This window comes from Capra hircus, chromosome 11, assembly GCF_001704415.2.
Source record: "Capra hircus breed San Clemente chromosome 11, ASM170441v1, whole genome shotgun sequence".
Classification (NCBI taxonomy): Eukaryota; Metazoa; Chordata; class Mammalia; order Artiodactyla; family Bovidae; genus Capra; species Capra hircus.
This window is the reverse complement of record NC_030818.1, coordinates 82,422,211-82,443,871: the sequence shown is the minus strand read 5'-3', so window position 1 is coordinate 82,443,871 and position 21,661 is coordinate 82,422,211. Positions and strand designations below refer to the sequence as shown.

At 40.9% G+C, this 21,661-nt stretch overlaps 1 protein-coding gene across 1 annotated transcript in view; it reads left to right on the top strand.

Annotated features, from left to right (window-relative positions):
- DDX1 (DEAD/H-box helicase 1) overlaps positions 2,579 to 21,661 on the top strand; it is a 31,163-nt gene continuing 12,080 nt past the window's right edge. The window contains exons 1-14 of the mRNA XM_018055619.1: positions 2,579 to 2,707; positions 5,678 to 5,729; positions 6,044 to 6,107; positions 7,073 to 7,102; positions 7,883 to 7,979; positions 9,872 to 9,919; positions 11,526 to 11,609; positions 11,971 to 12,054; positions 12,427 to 12,503; positions 13,054 to 13,126; positions 13,613 to 13,689; positions 13,802 to 13,916; positions 14,854 to 14,992; positions 19,986 to 20,046. Of these exons, the coding sequence (XP_017911108.1) occupies positions 2,692 to 2,707; positions 5,678 to 5,729; positions 6,044 to 6,107; positions 7,073 to 7,102; positions 7,883 to 7,979; positions 9,872 to 9,919; positions 11,526 to 11,609; positions 11,971 to 12,054; positions 12,427 to 12,503; positions 13,054 to 13,126; positions 13,613 to 13,689; positions 13,802 to 13,916; positions 14,854 to 14,992; positions 19,986 to 20,046 (1,017 nt within the window). The 5' untranslated portion in view covers positions 2,579 to 2,691. The remainder of the gene's footprint in view (positions 2,708 to 5,677; positions 5,730 to 6,043; positions 6,108 to 7,072; positions 7,103 to 7,882; positions 7,980 to 9,871; positions 9,920 to 11,525; positions 11,610 to 11,970; positions 12,055 to 12,426; positions 12,504 to 13,053; positions 13,127 to 13,612; positions 13,690 to 13,801; positions 13,917 to 14,853; positions 14,993 to 19,985; positions 20,047 to 21,661) is intronic.

Below are 21,661 nucleotides of genomic sequence, written 5' to 3'. Positions count from 1 at the left end.
TTCGTGACATTGTACAGGAGACAGGGATCAAGATCATCCCCATGGAAAAGAAATGCAAAAAAGCAAAATGGCTGTCTGGGGAGGCCTTACAAATAGCTGTGAAAAGAAGAGAGGCAAAAAGCAAAGGAGAAAAGGAAAGATATAAGCATCTGAATGCAGAGTTCCAAAGAATAGCAAGAAGAGATAAGAAAGCCTTCCTCAGCCATCAGTGCAAAGAAATAGAGGGAAACAACAGAATGGGAAAGACTAGAGATCTCTTCAAGAAACTTAGAGATCCAAGGGAACATTTCATGCAAAGATGGGCTCTATAAAGGACAGAAATGGTCTGGACCTAACAGAAGCAGAAGATATTAAGACGAGGTGGCAAGAATACACAGAAGAACTGTACAAAAAAGATCTTCACGACCCAGATAATCATGATGATGTGATCACTAATCTCGAGCCAGACATCTTGGAATGTGAAGTCAAGTGGGCCTTAGAAAGCATCACTACGAACAAAGCTAGTGGAGGTGATGGAATTCCAGTTGAGCTGTTTCAAATCCTGAAAGATGATGCTGTGAAAGTGCTGCACTCAATATGCCAGCAAATTTGGAAAACTCAGCAGTGGCCACAGGACTGGAAAAGGGCAGTCTGCATTCCAATTCCAAAGAAAGGCAATGCCAAAGAATGCTCAAACTACCACACAATTGCACTCATCTCACACGCTAGTAAAGTAATGCTCAAAATTCTCCAAGCCAGGCTTCAGCAATACGTGAACTGTGAACTCCCTGATGTTCAAGCTGGTTTTAGAAAAGCCAGAGGAACCAGAGATCAAATTGCCAACATCCGCTGGATCATGGAAAGAGCAAGAGAGTTCCAGAAAAACATCTATCTCTGCTTTCTTGACTATTCCAAAGCCTTTGACTGTGTGGATCACAATAAACTGTGGAAAATCCTGAAAGAGATGGGAATACCAGACCACCTAACCTGCCTCTTGTGAAATCTGTATGCAGGTCAGGAAGCAACAGTTAGAACTGGGCATGGAACAAAAGACTGGTTCCAAATAGGAAAAGGAGTACGTCAAGGCTGTATATTGTCACCCTGCTTATTTAACTTCTATGCAGAGTACATCATGAGAAACGCTGGACTGGAAGAAACACAAGCTGGAATCAAGATTGCTGGGAGAAATATCAATCACCTCAGATATGCAGATGACACCACCCTTATGGCAGAAAGTGAAGAGTAGCTAAAAAGCCTCTTGATGAAAGTGAAAGAGGAGAGTGAAAAAGTTAGAGCTCAACATTCAGAAAACGAAGATCATGGCATCCGGTCCCATCACTTTATGGGAAATAGATGAGGAAACAGTAGAAACAGTGTCAGACTTTATTTTTGGGGGCTCCAAAATCACTGCAAATGGTGACTGCAGCCATGAAATTAAAATATGCTTACTCCTGGGAAGAAAAGTTATGACCAACCTAGACAGTATATTCAAAAGCAGAGACATTGCTGACTAAGGTCCGTCTAGTCAAGGCTATGGTTTTTCCTGTGGTCATGTATGGATGTGAGAGTTGGACTGTGAAGAAGGCTGAGCGCCGAAGAATTGATGCTTTTGAACTGTGGTGTTGGAGAAGACTCTTGAGAGTCCTTTGGACTGCAAGGAGATCCAACCAGTCCATTCTGAAGGAGATCAACCCTGGGATTTCTTTGGAAGGAATGATGCTAATGCTGAAACTCCAGTACTTTGGCCACTTCATGTGAAGAGTTGACTCATTGGAAAGGACTCTGATGCTGGGAGGGATCGGGGGCAGGAGGAGAAGGGGACGACCCAGGATTAGATGGCTGGATGGCATCACGGACTCGATAGATGTGAGTCTGAGTGAACTCCGGGAGATGGTGATGGACAGGGAGTCCTGGAGTGATGCGATTCATGGGGTCGCAAAGAGTTGGACACGACTGAGCGACTGAAATGAACTGAACTGAACTGAAAGTGTCTTCATCTAAAGATGTTAATACTCCCTGGCAGAGCTGATGGGAGGATTAAATATTCGTTTACTTTTCCTATCTTTCTGCAAAACAAAAGGGTCAAAACTGCATGGACATCAAACAGATTTGAAAATTTCAATACTACATCAAACACTGAGGATGGGAGGCTGAGATCAGCCAAAAATACTTAATAAATGGCTATTGGGTGCCAGGCTCTTCTCTCCCTAGTATTTTTTTTTTTTTTTTTTTTTTGACATTGAGTTCAGTACATTCTCTCCAGGTCATTCACACACCAGAAAGCCCTGCTTATTATCTTTGAGAAGTTGCGGGGTCTGATGGAGGCAGCAGAGATAACACAGTTTTGTTGTTGGATCCTCCTGGACCCTGTGTGAGCCTCATTACGAAAGGCCTGCTTCCTTATACGTGAGAAAGTGGTCGTGATGACACACAGCATATTTGACGTAAAAGGTAACTCTGAGTTCGTCTAATGAAGACGGGTCCTGGCTCCTCAGGAAATGCCAAGGCGCAACTGAACCGGGCCGGTGCTGTGAGGACCAGGGGCGGGTCTTTCTGTGCCCGGAACCGTTCTGTCGAGGCTGTGTGCCTGCCCGGAATTGCAAAGCAGCAGACCCGGGCGGGGGCCGGAGGGCGGAAGCGCCCGCCGCCAGCGCGCAGCGTGTCCGGGCAGAGGGAGGGAGCGCGAGCCGAGCGGCGGAGGACCGGGCGAAGATGGCGGCCTTCTCCGGTGCGTCCGCGGAGCAGGGGGGCCGGAGCGGGCGGCCTGATCGGCGCCTCGACTTGGGCCGAGGGGCGGAGAGGGGCCGCGCGGTTCAGGAGGGAGCTGTCTAGGCCGATCTCTTCTTTGCCCGCTCCCGGGGCGGGTTCGGGGGAACCAGTGGCAGCGCGGGAGGCCCGATCGGTGCGCCTCGCTGTTGCAGGGAGACAGCCTTTTGCTGTCTGGATGCTGGCCGTCTGGCCGGGCCTCCCCGGTGCTTGCTTCCGTCTGTCTCTCCTTCCAGCCGCCCTTCACCCGGCTGTCCCGCTCGCTGCTGCGGCGATGCTGCAGCTGCGCTCGGAGCCCCGGGCCTCCTGCGCTTTGACGTGGCGGGTGGTGCAGGGAACCGGGAGGGGCGGGCCGGGCCGGGAGGCAGCGGGGCGCGCAGAGAAGGCTTCCTTGGAAGTAACCATCCTGCATCTAGAGTTTTCGCCAGCCCGTTCCAAAAAGAAAAGTCCTAGGCGCAAACCTGATCCTTATTCGTTGTTAAGCGCTGTTACATCAACCGTAACGTTACATATATCTAAGCTATAGGGAAACCCTTTTCAGCCAAGTAAACATGAGCTCAGCGCACACTTTTCAAAATCGTTGTTTTCTGGCGATACCCTCTTTTGTTCCGAAAAGGGATTTGAGATGGCTTACGTACCTGGACAGTTGTTGTTTTTCCTTTTTCTTTATCATTCTTCCTTTATACGTGCACAAGTTGCAGTCAGCCTTACACACTGAAAGTTGTACATTTACCTAGCAATAAATGTATGCAATTAGGCCAACCATCTTTAATGTTTGTTAACCAATTATTAAGATGACTTCAGATATAACCTAGTATTGTTACTTTCTTCATTATTCTACTATTAGAACATTAGGAATTCCATATTTTCAGTTGTGAGGAGGATTTCTGATGTTTTTATTTGGGTTTCATAGGAGACAGGAGGAAATCATCTGCACAGACTGGGAGCTGTTTTTCTTTGACCAGCCCTCCTAAAACAAGATTTCAGAGCTTAGGTGTGCCGAGCAGCTAGCTCCAGGTTGTCATTTTGTAGGGTCACTTCTTTGGGAGTCATGCACAGATTTCAGCAATGTTAGGGTAAAGGGCTGGAAGAGTCTGTGATGTGAAATAAGGACAATAGTGGAATTAAAGAGCATGAATATTGCTATTTTTCTTTTGAGTATTAAAAATGTTCTGTTTAAAGAAAACATGGTTTCAAAGCAAATCTGCAAAGAGTATGACCAGTGTGGAACGAGAAATTGCCTGGAATTTGCTGAAAGCTGTCTTAACTTGCTGCTCGCAATGTTATAGTTCCACAAACAACTTAATATGGATGCAGCCTGTTGAAGACCTTCACTCTTTTTTCAAGCAGTTTGCATTTTAGGAAAGAGAATACACCTAGACTCTCATGGGGTCACTTTTTAAAAAGGTCAGCTTGACCGTACTTTTGACCTGGATTAGTTTTTCAATCTGTGGATTTCGTCAAAGAGATTGAGGGGTAGGAGAGCCTGCCTTTTTGGAAGAGATTTTTCTGCTTTCTTATGTCATCAATGTTTATATTAACTAGGTCACTATATAAAATGCTGGGGCTTTCCAGCTGGCATTAGTTGTAAAGAATCTGCCCACTAGTGCAGGTTCCATCCCTGGGTCAGGAATATCCCTGGAGAAGGAAATGGCAACCCACTCCAGTATTCTTGCCTAGAAAATTCCATGGCAAGGGAGCCTGGCTGGCTGCAGTCCATTGGGCCACAAAGAGTCAGGCGCTACTGAGCACACATATAAAATATTAGTATTGTATCTACTGTTGACTGCTAATATGAGTCTTCTCACCTGATGTGGTAGAGGGGGGCGTGTGGGAGCTACTTTTGCAGTGGATTATAGATTTATTTTATGCCTTTTTATAAACAATTATAAGAAATACAAAATATCCAAATAGTTTATCTTTGGGGTTGGATGTATTTGAGTGTTGTTCGTTTTTTAATAGAAATATATATTGTTGTATAGATAACAGTAATAAAAGCTACAGTTTTAAAATGCAGACTTGAAAGATCACTTCTTATTTGGAAAGAAATACAACTGACTATTCCATACAACTCTACAGTTCATTTGAGAAGTGATGAAATTTCAAAATCCAGTGAGAAATAACCTGGCCTATTTATTTAGGATTCGCTTTGATGTAAATTACTTAAAAAATGTGAACAGGTAAGAACAGAGAAGTTCTTCAGCTGACATTTCCAGTTAACCCAAGTTCTCACCACCGGCCCCTCCCTTTCAGTTCATCATAGTTTTGATTATGGCTACCTGTGAATGTAGGCTCCCTCTTCTTACCTGTTCATTTGTCTCAGATCGCTGAGGGTATTCACATGGTCCTCACAGAGGCAAGACACATGATTTCCACATTATCTCTAGATGATACTGGTCTGGAACCCTCTCTCCAATTCCGGCAGATTTCTCACTAGTGGTAGAAAGGAAACTGTCACTGTTTGCTGCTGGGTATCATGACTAAGTGGCAGCTGTGTTCCAGGTGCATTACATATGAGGATCTGTAATGGTCCCATATCCCTACAATGCAGGCAGTATTTTAGCTCCATTTTCTGGGGGGAAATAGGTGTGTAGCTTGCTTAAGGTCACATTGGTAGTGAGAGCTTGAATTTGACTTTCAAGGTCTTTCTCCAAAATTTATACTCAGTAGACACTTTGTAACTGAATGTTGCCTCAAACCTGTTTCACCACTGAACAGTAATTTTTTTTTTAATTTTTAATTTTTACTTTATTTTACTTTACAATACTGTATTGGTTTTGCCATACATTGACATGAATCCACCACGGGTGTACATGCGTTCCCAAACATGAACCCCCCTCCCACCTCCCTCCCTACAACATCCCTCTGGGTCAAGAGCAATATAATTTTGTTTAGTACTATGTGTAATCTTTAAAATTAATTTTTATTCCAGAGATGGGTGTTATGCCTGAGATTGCACAAGCCGTGGAAGAGATGGATTGGCTGTAAGTACCTCTGTCTTTAAAAACTTGTATGTTCCTGTGACAGCAGAGTTTTACAATTTAAATAACGGTTAGTGATTTTATCAAAGATTGTTGGGCCCAGTTGGGTAAGTGAAATTCAGTTTTTTTCTTGTGATTCTTTAAATTGTAGTATTTCCTTTTTAAATTGGTATATTTTTAGCTGAAAAAAGATTGTTAGTGTGTACCAAATAAAATTCTCATCTAGGTTTATTGTTTAACATGACTTAATGAGCTTAGGTGATTTTTTTTTTCTTTTTTTATTCACTAACTAAAATTCTTCAAAATGATTCTTCTAGTCTCCCAACTGATATCCAGGCTGAATCGATCCCCCTGATCCTAGGAGGAGGTGATGTCCTTATGGTATGTTTAAACATGGTGGGGTAGTCGGAAGCCAGGGAAACACAATTCTGGGGCTGTTTGTAACCGCACACTTAAAGAGGCCCCATAGGCTTTAAAATGATATTATCACCAAATTAGTTTTGTTTATTCACCAACATTGAAGATCCATATGCTCCATTCAAAATAAGTAGGTAGGAGTTGTGGGGAACACAGAGGTGGATACGATGCAGTCCTTGTCCTTCAGAAGCTTAAACCCAGTAACTCAGTAAGACAGGTACACAGATAAATGTCATACAAGGGAGGATTTGCCTTAGAAACGCAGTGCGTGACAAGATTCAAGTGGGGGTGCAGTTACTCTTCTGCTTAAGGAATTGTAAGGGACTCGGCTTGGAGGAAGTAGATTTTGGACAAGGGACAATAAGGAGGAGTGCCCTCCAGGTGGAGAGCACATCGGCAAAAACAGGGAATAGGAGAATGCAGGATATGATGCCAGAGTAGTTCACTCAGTGGTAGCATGACATACGTGTGCCTGCGGTGCGGGGGTGGGGAGGTGTAATTTGAGATAAGATGGGAGTATATGGTGGGTCAGATTATCTGAGCCCTTTCTTAAGGATCATGGAAAAGAATTTGGGTGTCTGTTGGCAGTGGGGATCATTGGACATGTTTAACTAGAGATGCCTTGCATGGTTAGAAGTGTGTTTTTTTTTATGAAGACTGATTTGGTAGCAGCTTGTAGTATAGCTCTGAGAGGTGAGATGCATTAGGGTGTTAGCATAGTCGGGATTTAGGTTTGACTGTTAGCAATGGAAAAAGTGAACAGATTGCAGAGGAATGGAAAAGAAATGGCAAGATTGGTAGTAGTCAAAAGAATGAGGAAATCGGAATAATCTGGCTAGCTTGTGTATCGTTAGAGATTTCTACATGCTATCACATTAATTTGATTTCTTTAGCTGGCAATTTAAGCTTTATTTATTTTTTTCATTTAGGCTGCAGAAACAGGAAGTGGAAAAACTGGGGTAAGTTAGCTTATAAGTTGACTTTGTAAGAGCTGATTTTTAAAGCAACTTTTGTTGTTCAGTCACCTAAGTCGTGTCCGACTCTTTGTGACCCCGTGGACTGTAGCACACCAGGCTTCCCTGTCCGTCACCGTCTCCTGAAGTCTGCTGAAACTCCTGTCCATTGAGTCGGTGATGCCATCCAACCATCTCATCCTCTGTCGTCCTTCTGCCTTCCATCTTTCCCAGCATCAGGGTCTTTAAACAGTGGTTTTTGCTTTGAAATATTTAATCAAATAATTTCCTTCCAAAATGTAAAAAATTCGTTGCTTGCCACTGCGAGTGATATTTTTGTTGCCATGCCAGCTAATTCTGAAAAAGATTTACAAGAATATGGCTTTAAGAATATAGTTTTAAACTGGTCTTGGGAAAAGTTACAGTATCTTTAATATTTATACTCACTTCTGAGTTTTAATGTAGTGGCTCCAGAAATAAAGAGGTTACAATTAGAGGTTGATCTGTTGGTCTAGACTCAAGAGTAATATTTATCCTTTTCAGTTTAGTTCATTCTGTAGGTGCCTATTGCTTATTATTTTGGGCTGTTGGCTGGCTCCTATTTCTTTCATTCAGTCAACTCTTGTTATCTTACTGATATTTTGGCTTTGGGCAAATTAGAGCAACAATCAGGAATATGTGTATTATTTAATTAAGGTGCATGCATAATTCTCACAATTTATATTGATTATTGAACTGTTGCTGATATCTCATTACTAATATAGAGCACTCTTGTTTCTTCGCTAGGCTTTCAGTATTCCGGTTATTCAGATAGTGTATGAAACTCTGAAAGACCAACAAGAAGGCAAAAAAGGAAAAGCGACAATTAAAACTGGTGCTTCAGGTGATTTTTTGCATATTATTAATTTCCTGTTGTATAAATTAGTAATTCTAATCCTGGATATTTAAAGACATGAGGTTTGAGTGTGCACTTTTATTGTTGATATACGGGGGATGGTATTGTCACTTGGTGTTGTGGAAACCATCAATGCTAAAAGTCAGAGCGTAAACATTGAAAGACAATCCCTTCTAAAATACTAACATTAGTATTAATTCCTTTGAGAAAATACTGGCATTTTGGAAATTATAGTTATTTTAATGTTTTTCTTAACTTGATAGCTTTTATGCATAATATTGAAGATAAAGGGCTTCCTTGTGGCTCAGCTGGTAAAGAATTTGCCTGCAGTGCAGGAGACCTGGGTTCGATCCCTGGTTTGGGAAGATCCCCTGCAGAAGGGAAAGGCTACCCTGGGAGAATTCCATGGACTGGATTGTCCATGGGGTCGCAAAGAGACACGACTGAGCGACTTTCACTTTCATCGAAGATAAATTGGCATTGAGGAAGGATTTTGCAAGTAATTGGTAGAGGGAAAACCCTCAGTGGTAGAAAATACTGCCTCCTACAGGGAAAGAGGCATGCGTTGTTCTTTAAGATAGAAGGAAGGAGCCCAAGAAGTTAGAACGTAAAGTGTACATTTTAAACTCGGTGTCTTATTTTCAGTCCTGTCTCCATGAAGATTGGTTCTGTTGGGGCCATCAACAATCTTACGTCAATTTCCTCATCTTCAACTTTTGTCGCTTTTATTAAATGGTTTCTGGATTCCATTCTATCTTGAATAATCTGTGATTTTATTAAGTCACTTTTGTTTCATGAAACAAAACTCGGTTGTGACACAATCGCAAGCTTAAGTGGCAGGAGCTGGCATATCGACTGTTTTCCTCTCAGGAGTTTGAAAGTAACAGTGTCACAGAGTTTGTAGAGTGAACTTACTTGTAAATGAATTGTGAGATAATGGATGTGAACACTAGACTATTAGTCTATTTAGACATAGTCTCAGAGCTTGTAATGGCTATCAGCCATCATTTATGAGAGATGATAATGAAAGGGAACACTCCACAGAAGATAACCTGAATGGTTGTGGTTCTAAAAACCATGTCCTGTTACATACAGATAAAGAAGCTAGGTACTGAAACACAGAGAAACAAAAAAGAGAGATGGTGTAATTGTTAAATCATTGAAGGATCTGGAGAGAGAATATTGTTCTCGAACATACTGTATAACTTAATTCCTAGTAGCTCACTTGAGCCCACAGTGAATGGAGACCCTCAGAGAACATTCAGAATGTTTAAGCAGATGGTAGATACCATTTGACCAGAAATAGTCCAGAAAAGATATCTATTTTGGACCGAAATTGGGCTTGAAAACACATCAAGTTCTCTTTAGCTATTGTGATTCTTTGGTTATTCAGACTCTTAAGGTACTTTAGAAAAGGAAAATACTGATTCCACAGACATAAGGAGGAAAATACTTTGTGACTTTTGAATTATTTAAGATAAAGGATTGGCTTTTCTTTAGTTATGATAAAGTGATAAGTAGACTCTGATACATTGGTAGGTTGTTTTCACTATGACTAAAGTCACCAGAACTTGATTTTATTAATGCTCTCATAGTTAGGACACAGATCAGTGCCGTCCTATAAAAAGGCACTGAAACAAGAGAGCAGAAAAGGTTTGAGCCCTTGGTGGGTCAGTGACTATTATTTTGACATGTTTCAGTTTTGCCTTTAATCAAAGCAGCAACACTTTTAATTGTGCATCCCAAATAGTGTGTAAAACTGTATTGAACCTAGAGGAGTTAAGGTATGATATAAAATATAAAATATTCACTTTATTGTCTGTAGAATGCTTTAAATTATGTTTATCTAGGGTTAACTTTCCTTCTTTTAATGTGCTTAGTGCTGAACAAATGGCAAATGAACCCGTATGACAGAGGATCTGCTTTCGGTAAGTGGAGAGATTTTAGCAGCATATTTATAATTCAGAAACTTGTTTTTAATGCACTGCTGAGGAAAGATAAAGAATCCTTATAAACTGATAAGGGGTTCTTGTGTTGATGGCTGATAAAGGGCTACTTATTTTAGTAAGAAAGAGGTAAACAGCCAATAAGGAAAATGGGCAATGTATGTGAATAGGCAGTTCACAGAAGAGCAGATCCAAATGGCAATAAACATGCAAAGGTCAACTTTACAGGTAGTAGGGAAGTGGAAAGTTAAAAGTTACAGTGACTGTTTTATACCCTCTGATTAGCAAGAATCCAGAAGAGTGAGACAAATGTACAAATTGGCTGCCTCTCTAAGAAGCAGTTCTGCATCATCTATTAGTATTTAAAGAATGTATATTCCTCCCAAGCTCATTGGGAAAAAATTTCCCATATGCAGGGATATACATTCAGAGCTGTTGGATGCAGCATTGTTTGTAATGATAAAAACTACCAACAAAGTAAATGCTTCTGCCAGAATAGTAAACAAAGGTTAGGGTGTATCCATGGACTGCTGTGTAGCCATTAGGAAGAGCAAGTCAGAACTGTAGAGTTGACTTGGAGGAATTTTCCCCAGGTGTCAATGAGGAAGAAAATCAGGATACAGAGAAAGGTAGAGGGGGCCTGAAGAATCATGGCAAAAATGAGTAACCCCAATGCTGCTCTTCACCATGTGTTATCTAGTTTAACTATGTATGTAGGCATAAAGAATTTTAAATACAAAAATTTTTAAGATTTACCATTGTTAGAGAACTTTTGAAAAATTCTGAGGTTTATATGATGTACTCATGAGAATTTATACTTTGAATAGATAATGTAGTTTCTGATAAGTGAAGGAAAATGTGTGATGAGATGCTTTTTCAAAAAATGTCTTCTTTAGTCAGGTGCCAGGTATAATTTGCAAGCCCAAACTAGGACAAAAGTTGCCGTTTCTAGTACAGATAAAGGCCAAATGCTTTACTTAAAGCCGAAAAGCACCAGTTAGCGCTATGACTGACTGTGATATAGAATATAGAACATCATGTCTGAGCGTCCTGTATTAGCAAATAACAGCCACAGGGTTATTTATTCAGACTTTCCTTGCTTTCTCTTTGTGATTGCTGGATCCACAGATTAGGGAGCAAGCCAGGGACAGCTTCTCTTTTCCTTTTAGTATAGCACTATATTCAGCATAAAATCAGAGCAACAAGTATTGTCCTTAGTATCCATTTCTTTAAGGGACTCTAGAGAATAGTTGTCTAAGTAAGTGTTGGTGGTGCACCTGGCTTTAGTGCAAGTCGGTTTAGGTACTGTGTTGATTCCTTTTTGTTGTGGTAAAATGCTGTCCAGGTCAACAGGTCACAGTAAAGAAACTAGTCCCTGACCTTTGGCATGGTCCTCCAGGGGCTGAATGGGGGTAGTTACTCACACAGAAGATGCTGCTGTCCTTCAGGAATCAGCAGCTCTTAGTCCCTAGAACATTGCAACAAGCGAAAATTTATCTTATTAGTGAGACTGAACGATACTTCTTTCAGAGTGCATGATTTACATCCTCTCTACTGACATGGTTTTCTGTGTTTTTCTCAAATCCAGCAATTGGGTCAGATGGTCTTTGTTGTCAGAGCAGAGAAGTAAAGGAATGGCATGGATGCAGAGCCACCAAAGGCTTAACGAAAGGTATTAAACAACATTTGTGCTCCTACAAACTTTTGGGGAGATGTATTAGTACACGAACTTTCTTTAAAGTAGCTTTAAAGTGAGGATCGGAAAAGATTTTTAATTTTGCAAAAAGATCTACAAGTCTTCATCTGGAACATATAAAATATAATTCAGAAACAGTGGAAAAGTGTTGTTGTTCAGCTGCTCAGTAGCGTCTGAGTCTCTGTGACCCCATGGACTGCAGTACTCCAGTCTCCCCTGCCCTTCACTCTCTCCCGGAGTTTGCTCGGATTCACGTCTAAATGGAAAAGTGGCTGCATGGTAAATGAATCGTATGTGTGCGATTTATGTAAATCTCAAAAGTATTTTGCCCCTGTAGGGAAGCACTACTATGAGGTATCCTGTCATGACCAAGGGTTGTGCAGAGTTGGGTGGTCTACCATGCAAGCATGCCTAGACCTCGGTAAGTATTTCTAAATTGAGTTTATTGATTTCCATTGGTGAATTTTTAACGTTTTATTTTAGTGGGGAGTGGAATAATAAACTTAACCATACAGAGTTTATATTTAGAGACATAGAAATAATATTATTTACCTATTCCCTACCTCATTCCAAGAAAGATTTGAAGTCCCCAAAAATAGATATTGTAACATCATAAAATCAGGAGGGATGACGTTGAGGGTAAGAGTAAAGTCAGTAAAGTTAGTCTGCATTAATACATACCACACAGTACTTGTAGATGCTTCAGATTATCTTCAGCTTTTAAGCTGCTTGTATGGTGCTTTTCACTTTATACTTTTTCTTCCCACATTTATAAAATACTTCTAAAATCTAGGTACTGACAAGTTTGGATTTGGCTTTGGTGGAACAGGGAAGAAATCCCACAACAAGCAGTTCGATAATTATGGAGAGGTAAGTTGTCTTTGATGACTCAATTGTAGCTTAGTACGTTTTCGTGCATACTTGATCACTTGTGACATGACTGAGGGTATAGAAACGATTGTCAAGTTCAAGTGAATTTTCTGAACATTTTCCACAGAAAGTTCAGTTTTGGACTGCGGTGAAGAAATGATACAAAATGAAAAAAAACTACTTGTCATTTATACCATTCATTAGCTCCTCCATAGTTTTTTTGTATTCACCCCATTTTGATTTGGGCTTTGACTTTAATGCTTTGGGTGTTCATTTCGTCTTCTGAATTGTATCTAAATACACTTGTTCTGGTAACCTGTGTCTGTAGTAACGTGGATGAGCCTTAATGTCATGTGGATTCTAAGAAGCATGTCCGATGCTTCTATTATTATATGTGATGTGCTAGAGTAGGCACTTAACATTTGCATTAGAATTTTAAGTAATTATTATGCAGTAGTAGCACTTACTCTGGATGCAACTATATTTGAACTTTTAACCTTATTTTCAATTTTGCTTTTTATTAATAGTACTTGACTTTCTGGTTTTCTAGGAATTCACTATGCATGATACCATTGGATGTTACCTAGATATAGATAAAGGCCATGTCAAATTCTCCAAAAACGGTAAGCTTTCTATGGGTTGTTTTGTGGTTTTCGTGATTTTTAAAATCCCCTCACTGTCTTCAGTCCTCTTTCCCTTCCTCCTTACCTTTCTTGTAGACAAATGCTAACTGAACATTTGCCATGTGTCAGGCAGGCTGGTAGGTTCTGGAGATGCAGCAGAAAAGGGAGGCGACACATTTATGTACAGTTCTGTGGGCTTTACCTACTGGTGGGGGAGGCAGACAAATCTGTGATATGTTAGGAGGGAACAGTGGGCACTGAAAGGGTGTGTAAGTCTGGGTGAGGGAATGGAAGGTGATGGTCTGGGGTTGGTCAGAGGAGGCTTCTCTGAGAAGGTGGTATTAGGCAGCACAGTTAATGCCAGAACCAGGAGGGGCAACGTCAGTACAAATAGGCTGGTAGATTTGACGGTGTGAGCATGTGGCGGTCCTTTTCTGGTTGTTTTGATTCATTTTCTGTATCTCTCTCTCTCTTTTTTTTTTTAAGGCAAAGATCTTGGTCTGGCATTTGAAATACCACCACATATGAAGAACCAAGCCCTGTTTCCTGCCTGTGTTTTGAAGGTAATTAGAGATATGTTGCTGTGACTACAAGCTAATCTGATCTTCATCATTTCATCGTGGTTAGTTTGCTCTTCAGTTCAGAGTCACCATTTTCTCCTTTATTCAATGCTAGAACGCGGAACTCAAATTTAACTTCGGGGAAGAAGAGTTCAAGTTTCCACCGAAAGACGGCTTCGTTGCCCTTTCCAAGGCGCCGGAGGGGTTCGTTGTCAAGTCGCAGCACACAGGTACGTGCTGCACCCCAGGGGCTGCGGGTTTCAAGAAGGGGGTGTGCTGAGAACTCCAGTGACTGAGGCTTCTCGCAGTGAGGTCCAGGTTCTCCTTGGCTGGTTTCGTCTCTCTTGTTTGTTGAACACATCAGTAAAATCCAGGGTCAGAACCCAATTCATAAACTCCCAAGTACTGGTTTCAGGCCGGGCATTTGGGGGAAACTGATCGTAATGATGATGATGGTGTCTCGGGTTTACAGGGTGTGTGCTTATTAAATGCCATGGCGCTGTGCTAGGTGTCACCGGCGTTATTTAGTCTTCGCAACAACCCTGTAAGGTATTTTTACAGACAAAGAACTTGAGGAATAGGGACTTGACTGAGTTCATAGGATAAGTAAGAGGTGGAACTAGATTCAAATACAAGCCGTCTGACTCCTGAGCGCACACTCTAAACATTGTGCTGCCTAGTCGGCCTCAGTTATTTAAGCTCAGTACATCTCAAAGCTCATTCATCACAAAGGAAAGGAAAGTGAAGTCGCTCAGTTGCGTCTGACTCTTTGCGACCCCATAGACTGTAGCATACCAGGCTCCTCCGTCCATGGGATTTTCCAGGCAAGGGTACTGGAGTGGGTTGCCATTTCTTTCTCCAGAGGATCTTCCCGACCCAGGGATCGAACCCAGGTCTCCCATATTGCAGGCAGATGCTTTACTGTCTGAGCCACCAGGGAAGCCTGTTTGTCACAAAGCGTATGCTCAATTAAAATTGCTTGATCAATTAAAATTACTGCAGCTAGTTTTAAAGAAGCTGTAGTTCATTTTAGGAATCTTTGTTTTGTTCGACTGCCATCTATATTGCCTGACAGTTGTTTCTGAGATTTTGATGGTGGAACATTTGCGCTTGTCGTCTTAAAAACAGAAATATCCTGAGATGTACCCCAATCTTCATTCTGTTTAGGTAACGCGCAGGTGGCACAAACAAAGTTTCTCCCCAATGCTCCAAAAGCTCTCATCGTCGAGCCTTCCCGGGAGTTGGCTGAACAAACTCTGAATAACGTCAAGCAGTTTAAGAAATACATCGATAATCCTAAGTTAAGGTAAGGAGTCCTCTTGTACTCAAACGCCTGTTGTCTTTAGACCTGAGACGTTTTGGAAGAAGAGTAAAGTAGGAAAAACCAAGGGAGAAATGCAGGGCGTGTACATATGCACCTGGAAGTGAAGTGAGGTCGCTCAGTCGTGTCCAACTCTTTGCGACCCCATAGACTGTAGCATACCAGGCTCCTCTGTCCATGGGATTTTCCAGGCAGCACTACTGGGGTGGATTGCCATTTCCTTCTGCAGGGGATCTTCCCAACCCAGGGCTCGAACCCAGGTCTCCCGCATTGTAGACAGACACTTTACCGCCTGAGCCACCAGGGAAGTGTAATATGCACATGGATGCGTGTGTAAACATATTTGATTTTGATAGATAGTAACAGTTTCCATATAAAAGTCCTGTTTAAGTAAGAAGAGTTCAGTTTAAAAAAAGTGGTGGTGTCGTTCAGTTGCTCATTCATGTCCAACTCTTTGCAACCCCAGGGACTGCAGCACACCAGGCTTCCCTGTCCTTCACCATCTCCCAGAGTTTATTCGCACTCATGTCTGTTGAATTGGTGATGCCATCCAACCATTTCATCCTCTATCGTCCCCTTCTCCTCCCGCCTTCAATTTTTCCCAGCGTTATGGTCTATTCCAGTGAGTCAGTTCTTCACATCAGGGAGCCAAAGTATTGGAGCTTCAGCTTCAGCATCAGTCCTTCCAATGAATATTCAGGGTTGATTTCCTTTAGGATTTGACTGGTTGGTTCTCCTTGCAGTCCAAGGGACTCTCAAGAGTCTTCTGCAACACCACAGTTCGAAGGCTTCAGTTCTTCGGTGCTTAGCCTTTTTTATTGTGCAGCTTTCACATCTGTACATGACTACTGGAAAAACCATAGCTTTGGCCATATGCGCCTTTGTAGGCAAAGTAATGTCTCTGCTTTTTAATATGCTGTCTAGGTTTGTCATTGCTTTTCTTCCAAGGAGCAGGTGTCTCTTAATTTCATGTCTACAGTCCCCTTCCGCAGTGATTTTAGAGTCCAAAAAGTAAATTGAGATTTTTCCTGTGTCTCTTACATAAAGAGTCATAATTTGCAAAATAGAATCAGAGTAAAAACTCATTATGGGGTCCTTTTCATTAATTTTAGCTTCATCATTTCACTTGCATAGATAATGTATCACTGTGTCTCACGTGTTGTTAAACCTGACTTGGTGAGGTTGACTCTTGCCTGTCTCACGGTGACCACCTTGCCTGTGGGCATCAGACCGGTCGCTCTAGTTGGGGGGTTCTTTCTGCCACTGGCGGGGAGACCACAAGTCTAGTGAGCTTGGGGAGCTTCTGGCTCAGTAACAATCCCTTTCAATCCCAGAAAAGCCATACCATACCTCCTCAATACCAGGAAAGTCATGCCATACATAACATCTGTCAGTTGATTTTTATTAATTTTGCTTTTATTACCTTTTCTTACTGAAATATAATTCACATTCACTGTTAAAATTCACTATTTAAAGTATACAATTCAGTGGTTTTTAGTATATGGTCACGAGGTTGTGCAACCATCCCCACTATCTAACTTCAGAAACTTTGAATTATTGATGTCCCGTAGGCACATCTTTTAAATATTAATCTGTCTTATAAGTTAAGCTTATTCAGGGATAAATTTATACTTAGTAAACTTTTTCAGTAAAATAATTTGTAATTTTGTCTTGAGGATTGATGCAGTTCATTCTTTTAGTAACTCTCTGAAAACCGACCTAAGGTGTGAAGCCTTAGGCTAGGGACTAGGGTATAATTGAGAATTCATCTTTGCTTTTATAGAACTGTGTGCAGAACTCGAGACAGAGTAGTAGGGAGAGGAACAACGCAGCAGTAATGTGGCGAAATGCCTTGAGGCCACCGCAGAGGGTGTCACACGAGAGGACATTTCCAGAGCACCTGCCTAGTATCGGGTTCGGAACTCTTCCCAGGGCAGTGTTTTTGGAAGAACATAACATGCTTGTATAGGTTGATTTTTGCGCTCTAATTATGGGTAAAGATTAACATGCATCTGGACAAAGCCTGGAAGGGAAGATGGATAATAAGATCAGTTTATTTGTTAAGATGATCAAGTGGTGTGTTTCTCATTTCAGTATTTATTGAAATGAGAGGTTCAGTACTATTGAACCTTTCCCTTGTTTGAAGACCCAGCTCAAGTCCTGGTTCTTTCTGGGAAGCTAATGTATCAGTACCAGCCCAGTCCTTTCTCCCTCCTCGGAGACGACTGACTGCATTTGCTTCCCTGTAATCCATACACACGGTCATGTTAGCGTTCCTGGTCTTAAATGTGCGTCATTTTACTCGTCCCAGCTCAGTTTTATACTCCTTAAGGCAGGGGCTGGTCTTTACATTCCTCAGCCCTGCAGTGCTCTGCTCACAAGCATAGATTGTTACGTTATGTGTAGTTTTCTTCTGCTAAATTTGCAGACATAAATATATCTGATTAGAAAGGTAGATAAGAGTAAAGGTTTGTAAAAGAAATGATAGATTTAGAACCGTAGTTACCGAACCCAGAAGTTAAGGACCTTATTTGAAACTACAGATTTATTGATCTCTCCTCTGGGTATGTGGAATCATTTCCAGAAAATAAGAATTAGAGCTCTTTTGTTTGTTTGGTTTTTAAGGAAGAACGGCATGTCTTCCAGGTGATCCTTAAGTAGCCAGTTTGGCATCTGGTATTACCAGATTTAGGAAACATAATGGCTCTAGAGTGGTAGGTGGTTAGGGACGTGCCAAGGTAATAGACTTGCACAGAATAGAACGCTTTTTGGTTTTTCGTTTTTACTATCTGAATCGCTTAACATGGCAGAAGGCAACCATAAAGCCATTTTTTTAATCTGTCATAGAATTTATGAGACTCAAGTGTTGACACCTTCTCTGTATTTTCTGGTATTTTTTAAATGAATGATTAAAAGTTGTCTGGCCGACTCAGGAAGTAATTTTGTAGGCTACTTATAAAAAAGAGACAATCTTTTTGTGAATAGCTGTAGTGAGATATGGGCTTCCCAGGTGTCTCAGTGGTAAAGAATTGCCTGCCAATCAATGCAGGAGACGCAGGTTCGGTCCCTGGTTGGGAAGATCCCCTGGAGAAGGAAATGGCAACACACTCCAGTGTTCTTGCCTGGGAAATCCCAAGGACAGAGGAGCCTGGCGGGTTACAGTCCATGTGGTTGGACACAGCAGAGCTACTGAGCATGCACATGATGAGATATAATCAACATAATACAATTCACTTTTTAAAACGCACAGATTATTTTCACTTCTCTTATATGCACACAGTTGTGCAACCATCAAAGCCAACTTTAGGGCATTTTCATCACCCTCAAAAGAAATGCTGCCTGTTAGCAGTCACTCCCATTTCCCTCTAACCTTCCTGTCCTTGGGCAGCCACTGATTTCCATCTATCGATTGCCCTTTTTGGACGTCTTATTATATATAAATGGAATCAAATAATATGTGTTTTTTTGGATTGGCTGCTCTCACGTACTGTAACGTCTGTAAGGTTCATCAGCGTTACCGTGTGTATTAGTACTTAATTCCTTTTTATTTTCAGGAAGTATTCCATTGTACGCATATACCACATTTTTAATTAATCCATTCATTGCTTCATGGATGTTTGTGGTGTTTCCACTTTTTGGTTACTGTGCTGTGAGCATTAGTGTACAGAGTCTTGTGTGGACACACATTTCTGTTTCTCCTGGGTATATGCCCAGCAGTGGAACTGCTGGCTCACGTAGTAGCTTCTTGTTTAACATCTTCAGGTGCTCCTGACTGTTTTCCGAAGGTACAGCACTATTCTGCACTCCTACTAGTAACGTGTGAGCGTTCCAGTTTCTCCACATCCTCTCCTTATTGTCTGTCTTTACAGTTACAGCCTTCCTAATGGGTGTGCAGTGGTACCTAACCGTGGTTTTGGTTTGTATTCCCCTACTAGCTAATCTTGTTGAACATCTTTTCATGTGCTTACCAGCCATTTGTAACGTCCGTTCAGATCCTTTGCCCGTTTTTCAGTTGGGTTATTTGTCTTTTTATTATTGAGTTGTAAGATATATATGATACATATACATATATATATATAAGATATATGTAGTCTTATGGTTAGATATATATAATTTACATGTATTTTCTCGCATTCTGTGGGCTTTTTCACTCTGTGGGTAGTGTCCTTTGAAGTATAAAAGTGTTTAATATTAATGAGGTCGTTTATTTTTTCATTTGCTGCTTGTTTGCTTGTTTATTTTTTTGGTGTTTTAAGGGACTATGCCTAACCTAAGATCATGAAAATTTGCGTTTTTTTCCCCCAAGAATTTTATAGTTTTAGATCTTATATCCATGTTTAGCTCTGTGATTCATGCTGCACTAATTTTTGTGTGTGGCCTGAGAACGAGGTTTAACTTCATTCTTTCGCTCGTGCATATCCGTTTGTTCTAGCTCCATTTGCTGAAAAGTCTATTCTTTCCCCACATTGAATTAATAATCTTGGCATAAGGCAGTCTTTTGATCTACACAATTTTTGGAAGTATTATTATCTGGAATGAGAAAAATTCAAACACAAAAGGATATTCTGTGAAAAGTCTCCTTTTACCCCATCCCCCAGTTTTTAGTTACTGACCTGGAGGCGACTTTTAAGAATCTATGTGAGTGTATATTTCATACGCATACAACCACATGTGTCTATAAAGGTTCATTGAAATCTGATTTCGGGGCACCTGGAGTTATCCTAATATAGGAAGATGCATAGATGAGGACTGCCGTTCCCTGGGTTCTAAGGTTTTACATTCTCCTCACTTTACCATTCATTAACATTTTATTAGCTTCTGCAAATGAAAGGCCTTGTTTCTTTCCTTCTCTAGACTTTTATTACAGATTCTGTCTCAGTTATTCAATTTGAATATGTACCTCCTCAGAATTGGGGGAGAAAAAAAAGCAGGCTTTAGTCTTTCTCTACATTGTTATTCCGGTATTCATTCATTTCAGGGAGCTTCTGATAATTGGAGGTGTCGCAGCACGGGATCAGCTCTCTGTTTTGGATAATGGGGTAAGTTGTACTTTTAAAGTAACATTATGTGTTGTTATTTTGACAATATAGTTCTGTTGTGTTTCAAGAAAAATGAGGCTGAAATGAAAACAAGATCACAAGAGTATATGTATGTTCAAAAACATCTTACAAGTATACCTTTTCTTTTCCCAAAAGTATATAGTGCAGCAGTCTCTTCCAAACACCTCATGCAAAATTCCAACATACATGAATTCTTTTGGTTTATCTTTTGAGCATCTTGAAAATTCCTTTCCATTTTCATGCATTAAAGAGTCATTTTCTCTGGGGATAGCTGAGAAAGAGGAAACTGGAGTGAAAAATAGAAATGGAGATAAGGTGAATTGCAGAGAAGGTAGAAGTATTAGCAGTGATCCTTGGAGGCTGAGGGGTGGTGTGGTGGTGGTTCCAGTGGGAGGGAGACGAATTCAGGTCTGTCTTAAAGGCTGTGCAGTTACCAAGGACGAAGCTGGGACCGTGAGTCTCCTTACTGGGGAGGACGTTTGGGAAACTGAATTGTTCATCCATTCAAATACAGGTAGAACTTCATAAAATATTTTGTATGTATGAGGTAACTTTCTCCTTACAAAGTTCTCTTCCATTCCTTTCCTAAATATTCTATCACTTAATTTAAACAGCCTGATACTGAGTCATGGTGAGCAAATATGCTCTCCCTCTTAATTCGTTGTTGCTGTTGTCAAATGAAATTTTATGCTGAGTGGTTTTGATTTGACCTAGTATGGCGTATTAGAGGCAAGGAATCATATTACTGTACTTAATATTGTTCTAAAATAGTAATGTTGCTTTGATATGTTCTTACTTGATGGGTCATGTTTTAGTGGTTATAAGAAAGATTTAATATGTTCATTCCCTATCTTGGTTCCTCACATCCAAATTTATTTTCCCCATAAGTGATTTTCTTATATTTTCCAGCTACAGAGCTTTTAGAGAATTATATCTGCTTTTGCCAGTTAGATCTAAAATTTGGTACTGACTGCAGCTGACGGCAAAGTAAAGGCAGTGTTATTCCACAGCTTTCTTGTTAGGACTCAGGTCCTTTCTACTTAGAGAATTTGTAATATATTCTCTTTCTGCTCTTCTTTCCATCTTACCTCCTTGGCCTCTATTATCTCCCACTGCCCTCTGGCTCGCCCTCAGCCCTGTGTTCTGTCTTACACCGGGGCCAGAAGTCAGCTCTGGAGTCAGAGCATAGAACTACTTAATTTATAAAATTTCTTAAAGTTGCAGAATTACGCAACATACGCAGTTAGGCTTGAAGAAGTGCTTGGTGCTGTTATCCAGGTTATATAAATATTTCTTGCAGGCTTTTCCAATTTGACTTTTTTTATTTTGAACCTGAGAGACCTGGTGTCCGTTTTCATGCTGACTACCTACTGAAATTGAGGAGGGAGGAAACTTGCATGGTGGGTTAGCATCCTTTGTAAAGAGAGAGTACACACGGACGCAGAGTGGTATTGTATTCACTGCTGTGTATACAGCACAGTACTTGGCACATAGTGCGTTGTTTTTATACGTTGAATGGTTTTTATCTCCATATTTTCAGAAAATACTTTCTAGATTGAACTGAGACTTGATTATAGTTATCAACACAGTTGAA